Source organism: Dioscorea cayenensis, chromosome 10 (genome assembly GCF_009730915.1).
Source record: "Dioscorea cayenensis subsp. rotundata cultivar TDr96_F1 chromosome 10, TDr96_F1_v2_PseudoChromosome.rev07_lg8_w22 25.fasta, whole genome shotgun sequence".
Classification (NCBI taxonomy): Eukaryota; Viridiplantae; Streptophyta; class Magnoliopsida; order Dioscoreales; family Dioscoreaceae; genus Dioscorea; species Dioscorea cayenensis.
In genome coordinates, this window is record NC_052480.1 from 17656102 (window position 1) to 17664295 (window position 8194).

At 36.3% G+C, this 8194-nt stretch overlaps 1 protein-coding gene across 1 annotated transcript; it reads left to right on the top strand.

Annotated features, from left to right (window-relative positions):
- The first annotated feature begins 319 nt into the window (after positions 1 to 319).
- Positions 320 to 7053, top strand: LOC120270471 (zinc finger CCCH domain-containing protein ZFN-like). The gene is made up of 7 exons (XM_039277490.1): positions 320 to 641; positions 1026 to 1183; positions 2239 to 2301; positions 3123 to 3242; positions 3410 to 3706; positions 4043 to 4366; positions 5862 to 7053. The coding sequence occupies exons 1-7, from the start codon at positions 524 to 526 to the stop codon at positions 6141 to 6143; spliced, it is 1362 nt and encodes a 453-aa protein (XP_039133424.1). The 5' UTR covers positions 320 to 523; the 3' UTR covers positions 6144 to 7053.
- Positions 7054 to 8194: the final 1141 nt, after the last annotated feature.

Consider the following 8194-nt stretch of genomic DNA (forward strand, 5'->3'; position numbering starts at 1 on the left):
CAGCGGTGCTGGTTCATGAGAGGCTGTAAATCTTCTTTAGGCGAATTACTGAGACTCGTAGCAATCGATAAGAAGGGTAATTTACGCGTTAAGATTCGTGCTAGTAGCAGGAAAGGTAAAAATTTGATATCAGAGAGGAGTACGTACATGTCCCTGGGATGATATTAGTAAGGAACACGTGGCGATATGTGAGAGACGCAAAGGAGAGAATACAAGGGGACGGACATGAATACACGCGTTGAGATTCGTGCACGGGTCGGAATGAGGATAATTCCGGTGTGGGGGAGTTGGGGTAGCGCGGGTGGAAAAAAAGGAAGAAACGACTGGTTGTCGGAGCGGATGGCTGGTTCTTATTCCTCTATTGGTTTGTGGAGAGGAGAGCGCGACCCCTCCCCTTCGCCATATCTCTCCCTTCTCTTCTCTCTCCTTGTCCTCGTCTCCATCTCCTTTATTACGATCGCCAAGAGAGGCGTGGGAATGTCGGCGGCAGTGCTGGAGGCTCGGTGACGCCGGCCCCCGCCGGATGGATTACGAGGGCAGCGTAGGAAGAATCCAAATCCACAGCGGCGGCATCGGAAGGGCCGTCGCGTCTATGGCAACTGAGGCGTCATCGTCAGCCGTTGCCACCGACATTGATGACGGTGAGTCCTTAGGGTTTGTGTGTGTTTGCATTTCTTTTCCTGGTCTTTAATTTTTAGGGTATTGGATCGGAACTAGGGTGTCATTTGGGATTTCTGTTCCTTCTATTGATCTTCTGTTTTTTTTAAAAATTTATGCCCATCCGATCATGTAATTTGACCTGTTTTTAATTCTTTGATGCAATTCGCATTCCGAATCAATTGTGCTTTTTTTTATGACTAGCTTCTATCATTTCTCATGAGTTCGATCTATTACCATTGTTTTGCTAAAAATATTTTTTCCACTGGTTGATCAACTGCCTTTTTTATGGTATTCTTTTGGATATCGGTTTGATTTTTTATGTTGCGTAGGTCAGCTGTGAATTTATTTATTTGTTGTTGCTGTAGAGACAATGTGGCAAATGAATTTGAGGCAAAGTGATTCCATGGAGTCCGGACCATACCCTGAGCGTCCCGGTGAGCCAGACTGTGCTTATTACATCAGGACTGGCCTTTGTAGATTTGGGATGACCTGCAGATTCAGCCACCCTCCCAATAGGCAGCTGGTAAATTACTTTATTTGCCTGGTACAAAAACTTGATTTTTTTGTTTCTTTCAAGTGCAATACCACAATTATGCTCCACAGTTTGAGATGACTGCAATTTCCGTATTCACATAAATATAGAGCTCTACAGGCCTCTTCTTGTTTATATGCCCTATTCTTCTCTTGGGCTTCAATTTTATTACTTTGTGCATCTTTGTTGGTACTTGGTGAGTAGTAACCAATTATATATTGAGTGTTGGTATTGCTTTTAGATGTTGAATGCCTGAGAGCTACTCGTTTAACTGCATGAATATGGTTTTCTTTATTTTGGTGAAGCATTCTACCTGCATAGTTTCCTAATTGTGCAAACCGTTGGCTGGTTTTGTGTCACTTCCGTCATGTCATACTTTTAAGCAAGTTAGTCTATTGATTATGATGAAAAGTGGCTAGTCAATTGCCTTTATCTTATATTCCATCTTCAAGTATATAATTTGTTTCCTTGATCTGAGCTGTCCTTGGTGATGGGTCCAATTGGTGCATTGATAATTGAAGCCTTTTTCGACCTTTCCTTTTACATATAGAGGAATTCCAAAGTTTCATTGTCAAATGCAACACCTAAAGATTTGAGTACTGCCTACAAGTTGAGAGTTGCATGAAAGTGATGATACTTTTGACTTTTGAGTCTGACCCTTGGAACTAAGAAAAGTGTGTTATTAGTTTTTTTTACATGCTATAACTAATTTTTTTAATCTATTTGGAGAATCTTTTGACCTATGTACAATTTCTATTATTCTACTTGGTCAATATATTGACCTCTATCATAATTAATCAAACTGCGTATTATTTGAACCATATCGAAACTTTAGCACTCTTTGCCTAACTATGTGTCATTGAGCACATCGTTGACAACCCTCCATACATTTTTTATTGTCTCTATTTTTCTTCTTCTTTTTTCTTTTTTTTTTAACTATAACATTGATCCATCTTGGTCATTTTTTCTCCCCACAAGCTTTCAAAAAAAAAAAAATAGGATTCATCTGATTTGGCAATAATTGATTTAGCCCTTTCAAATCTCAGGCTCTTGCTGCTGCAAGGATCAAGGGAGGTTATCCTGAAAGAATAGGGCAACCTGAATGCCAGGTTTGTATCACTTATCTTTTATGCTGTTCAATGTTAGATAATGTTTGCGTTTTTATGAGTTTTATTTCAGATTCCAAATCTTTTGTTATTGAATGGTTGTTGTTAACACCTCTCTCAGTGGCAGCACTGGCAGAATGATTATGTTTGACACTACACTATCATTTTGAAATCTTTAAAGTCTGACCAATGATACACCAAAACAGCCATTTTTTTCTAGGCTGCTCATATATGATTTATTTTCTGGATACCTGTTAGCTAATAGCTTAGTATTTCCCCACCTGTTTGATATTTGGTTCCTTATGTTGATGATACCAAATTACTTGGTTTTGTTGAGAGGAATATGTCTAGGGAAGCAGGAGATTAAATATGATAATAAAAGGTTTAGAAATGTCATTTGAGAACATTTCCTTTCCTCTTCACTGTGTGCAATAACTGCTTAATACATAATGTTTAACATTTCCCAAAACGTATGTTGAGCTTAAGCCATCAACAAGTAACATCCAAAGAGAGCTAAGCCTTAGAGAATGTTATCATTTATGTGTGAAAGAACTAGAGCTTGCGCCTGATTATTGTAAATTGATGGACAAATATATTTATGCAATTCATCATATTCGATCTACCTACCATATGTGCTTATGTCTGAATTCAGTTTTTATCTTGCTGGAAGGGTGTTCTTTTTTATTTATTTAACGCATGCAGTGAATTTTTTTGTTAGCATATCTCTCTTGGTGGCTTTGTTTTTCTTTTAATTTGACCATAATAAGTAATGAATGCCTTTTTCTGCATCAGACTCAAAATCACCTTTTTGTTTCTTCTTGTAGTATTATATAAAAACAGGGACATGCAAATTTGGTGCTACATGCAAATTTCATCACCCGAAAGATAAGGCTGGAATTGCTGGAAAAGTTCAATTAAACATATTAGGCTATCCACTGCGTCCGGTTTGTACTTGCCATTTCTTGTGTAGTACAGCTTGATTTTCTATTCTACGGGATCTCATTATTATACCATCTTTTTCTTCAGCTTTCTAAATATGCTATTTCCAATTTCTTCTGTTTTCTACTTAATTGATCACTTGCCATAATAGTTCACTTTTCCTTAATTGTAGAATGAGAAGGAATGTGCATATTATTTGAGAACTGGTGAATGTAAGTTTGGAAACACCTGTAAATTTCACCATCCACAGCCATCTAATGCAATGGTTTCGTTACGTGGTTCTCCTGTTTATACTTCGGTGCATTCTCCAACAACTCCTGGCCAACAATCCTACCATGGAACGATTGCAAACTGGCCCCTGTCAAGAGCTTCTTTTATTGCCAGCCCTCGATGGCAAAGCCCTTCAAGCTACCCTCAACTGATTCTTCCTCAGGGGCTGGTTCAAGTTCCTGGATGGAATGCATATACTGTAAGTATTGCACCACTTCTAATATAGCTCATCTTTTAACCAATGGCTGGCATTGTATGTTCTCATGACTTCAATGATGGAAGTTATTGGTTTTTTAATGATGGATTATTTGTTTATGATCAATTATAATAGAATATCATTTTCATAAGTCTATTTAGATCAGTTTATAGTTTGTGTCCTTGGCCAGAATCTGGTGCTAATTATTGAGTTTACTAGTGACAGTACGATTGTATTTGTCATGTATACCAAGCTTGTTAATACCAGAGATGATGAACTGTATTATTCTGATCAATGCCATATTCGTGATGGTGACTTCATTGGGTTTTTTTCAAGCAGGGACAATTGGGGTCTGTTTCATCCCCAGAGAGCCAACAGCAATCGCCAGTGACAGCTCAATATTATGGCACTTCTCGCCAGAGTGAAACAGGTGCTGGATCTCAAGGGGCATACCCTTATCGATCTGGATCCGTCCCTATGGGTCTGTATGCATTGCAGAGGGATAATGTATTTCCTGAAAGACCTGACCAACCTGAGTGCCAGTTCTACATGAAGACTGGGGATTGCAAGTTTGGTGCTGTCTGTAGGTTTCATCATCCAAAGGAAAGATTAATTCCTCCTCCTGATTGCTTGTTGAGTCCAATTGGCCTTCCATTGCGCCCTGTAAGTTAGGCTTTAAGCCTTAATAATTATCACAATATGAGGCCATGACGATTTTACTTGCTGTATCATTTTTTTAATAACTTTTCTGCTGACAACTCTTGGCTTTGCTGCTGAATTGGATGATGTTAATAGATTCTAGATCTATGATATGCTTCATCTTCTATTACATGTTAATTACGAAAAAATAAACGTAAAGTCTTCAAACAATATAGACTTTATTATACAATCCACTGCCATCTGGTTTCTAATATGTATTGTCATAGACCAAGACTATCTTGATGATGAACTGCCTCATCCAACCTGTTAATAATTTGACAGCCAATTTTACTTATTATAGAACACCTGTAGAATTTTGGGGATAGATGTGCAGGGTAGGTTGGTAATTCTGGTCCTATGGAGCTTGACACCTGAATGAATGTGTAATATATATTGGTAAGTCATTCTTGGGGTCACAAGTGTTTGTGAGTATGTAGCTATGTTTTAGGAACTGACTAGATGAGAAACTGAGTTATTAACTGATCATTGCCACATTTTTTTTAAAGCAATTATGTTATTTTCCTACTCAATAATATTCTCCTTGGAAAGAGTTGCGGGACTGCCTGAATAAATGAACTATTTCTGGTTACTGATTGATATCTATCACAAGCATGTTTACGTGCCTTGCATTGTATAATATGATATTTGCTAGAGTTTAATATTCTTACATTGTATAATATGCCTTGCATGAGGGGATAAAGTAAGATTGTATGAATTTCAGCTATAATTCATGGAGTGTTGTACCTATCAATACCCAACCTATTTATGCGTAGTTATGGCCTTGATACTTTTGTGGGTGCTGTCATTTGTAAGTTTCACACAATTCTTTTTCTCCTTGTATTAGTATTTTGCTTTTTGGATTCTGGTAAGTACTGTGCTATTTGTCACTCAACCTTCTTTATTATCACTAGAGAATTAGTTATCTGGTTTTTGTTAAAGGAATTAGCAGAATGCATCAATTTATAAACCTGTTTTTTTAATTGAAAATCAGCTTATTTTGGGCAGCAGTGTCTTAAAGCTTGTATATAGTAGATTTTCATGGGCTATGATTTTGAAATGTAGTTCTTGGAATAATCTATTAGGATGTTTTTTTAAGAACCTTCCACTGTACTTTATTAAATTATTTCCAGCAACTTCTGAGGGGATATCTACTGTTACATTTTATCTGCATTGTCATTTTGATGAATTTCTGTTTCTTGATTTATTGATGCTTGTTTTAGTTAATCATCGACAATGGTAAAATCCTCCAATGGTAGATGTGTTGCTCTGACAAATATAGCACCGAGTATTTCAGTATGATCCAGTAGATAACTTGGAGTTCTGTCACATCATGTGTTACTTTTGAACATCTTTGGGAAATGATGAATCTATGTGAAATGTTTGATGTTTATTTCTTATTCAAAGATATATTTATTTTTTGTAAATTACATTGCGTTGGTATTTTTCTATTTTATTGCAGGGAGAACCATTATGCATATTTTATTCTCGGTATGGAATATGTAAATTTGGTCCAAATTGCAAATTCGATCATCCTATGGGAACCGTCACATACAATCTTTCAGTGTCACCTACAGCTGACATCTCAGCTGTTCCTCGTTTATTGGGGTCCTTCTCAGGATCACCTGGATTGACACTCACACCAGAGCTTTCTTTATCTGAATCTAGACAAATGACTTCTGTTGAAGAAAATTCTGAGGCCGAGGGCTCCCATACAGCCGGCCAAGTTTCATCTTTTTCTTAAATTTACCAGGGAAATAACTCATCTGTAAATAGAGTTCCTGCTGCTGGGGGTGTATAGTCGTTGATGACATCCGAAGAAGCATTTGCATGACAAGAATATCAAGACTTCCTGAATACGAAATGCTTCATCATGTAAATCTGCATGCATTTTTATTCTGAGGGAAATAAAAAAGAAATGTCTGTCCTGCTCGTAAGTTCTCCTGCCACTTATTAATTGGACTTGTTTTGAGAAAGTCATTCTGCAATATCAAAATCCTGTGTGCTCTCCCCAGTGATAGTCTAGAGTATATGTGTTGTCTTTTGGAGTCAATCATACTTTAATCTGCAAGTTGCTTCTTGTTTCTCTTTTATCCTCTGTATCCTGCGCATGGGGAATTTTATGTTTGTTCCCCACTTAGTCTTTTGTGCTCTGCTGTGCTCCCTCACTCTCATAGTTACCCGCTATTGATTGTACTGAATAATGCCCAGACATTAATGATAATATATAGAGAAGGATCAGAGGGCACTAAGTTATGGAATAAACCCCTGTCATCAAATGGGAGTGTTTAGCTGCTTCAAAGAGGTACCCTAACTTTTTGGTTCTATAGGTCAAATGTCAATCACATTCATGCTTGTGGTACATCTCTGATTTGATTGGTCTATGGGTTGGTTCATTCATTTGACTTGCGAAACACAAGGATAGAAGGAATTGCTGCTTTTACCGAACTTATCAATTTCCAGGAGGCTGTCATAACACTGAAGCATGACTGCAGGTGAACATTTAGTCGCAAAAGTTTGTATTTATGAGGCTTTTGATGTAATTGGCACTATGGTATAATTAAACTCTGTTGTGCATGCTGATAAAACATTCTTTCTGACCAAAACTTGCTTGCTGCAATTTTATTCAAGTTTTTTTCATTTGTTATGCTGTACAAGTTTGCCAATGCTTTGAATTTTTTGAATAAAATTATGATGATGCCTATGGAAAGCAGCATGCCACTTCTGGTAATTCGAATTTTTTTTTTTTAAAATACATGCATTCTGCTTTTATGTTAAATTGTGAATTGATTGAGCATTTAGAATACTTGATTTGGTATTTTGATCTCCATATAATATCTGGACATGCCATGATCAATAACAGTAATAAGTTTTTCAAAATTTTTCTTTGGTTTTTTTTTCGATATTTTGTTATTTTGTTATAAAAATAAGTTTTGCTGGTGTGCCTGGAGTTGTTATCTGAATATGTTGTATCTGAATCATTTGTACATTGGCATCAGGTGAACACATTGTATCTGGTATCATTGAAACTAGATATTAGTGAAAACAATAGACAAGATTGCCATTCTGTCTGGAGGTCTCATTCTATGTATTAAACCTATTGGCTCACATCATTGGTGTTAATTTGCATTCATAGTGTGTGTTCTGCGAATGCTGCATTTTTCATATATGAAAATCTTAAATTCTTGGATTATTATCCTGTAAACTGTTGGTCAATGTTTGTTTTTCTCCATTTGTTCTGGAATTTTTTAGAGAAAGTGTTCTGTTTGTTCTGTTCAACCATGCCGGTTGCCGAGGTAATCAATTTGAATGTGCTATGTTGTATTGGTTGTTGTGTTACTTCCCAATGTATTATTTTTATTTCTGAAAATTTATTTTCTGAATTAGTTGTGTGACCAATTATTTGCCATGTTAGTATTTTTAAAAATAAAAAGTTTGATGATGACGCAAGTCGTGCCCCCTTTATATTATTACATCGAATATATTTCTCTTGAAAAATAAAAAGGTTACTTTGTTAGCTTTTATGTTCACATTTTTGTGATAAATGGTTTTGATCATGCATTCTATTGATTGGACAAATTTACATATAGTTTCTTAAAAAAATATTATTTCTAATTAGAATAATCTGGAAAGGATTTTCTTCTCAAAGCTTGCTCGTTATTATTGATTTAAGAAGCATGAAACAAATTCCGAGTCATCAGTTATTTTGCAATTTGTGACTAGGGAGAGCTTCCCTTTTTAGATGTTGATAACTTAATGTTGATTCTTCTTTTAACATGGCTGATTGAGGAAATA

What these genes read in the sequence shown, in the direction of transcription:
- LOC120270471 (XM_039277490.1), top strand. Translation starts at nt 524, where the DNA reads ATGGATTACGAGGGCAGCGTAGGAAGAATCCAAATCCACAGCGGCGGC. An exon ending in TAGGGCAACCTGAATGCCAG is followed by an intron (nt 2,302 to 3,122) that starts GTTTGTATCACT and finishes TTCTTCTTGTAG; the next exon opens with TATTATATAAAAACAGGGAC. An exon ending in CTGGATGGAATGCATATACT is followed by an intron (nt 3,707 to 4,042) that starts GTAAGTATTGCA and finishes TTTTTCAAGCAG; the next exon opens with GGACAATTGGGGTCTGTTTC.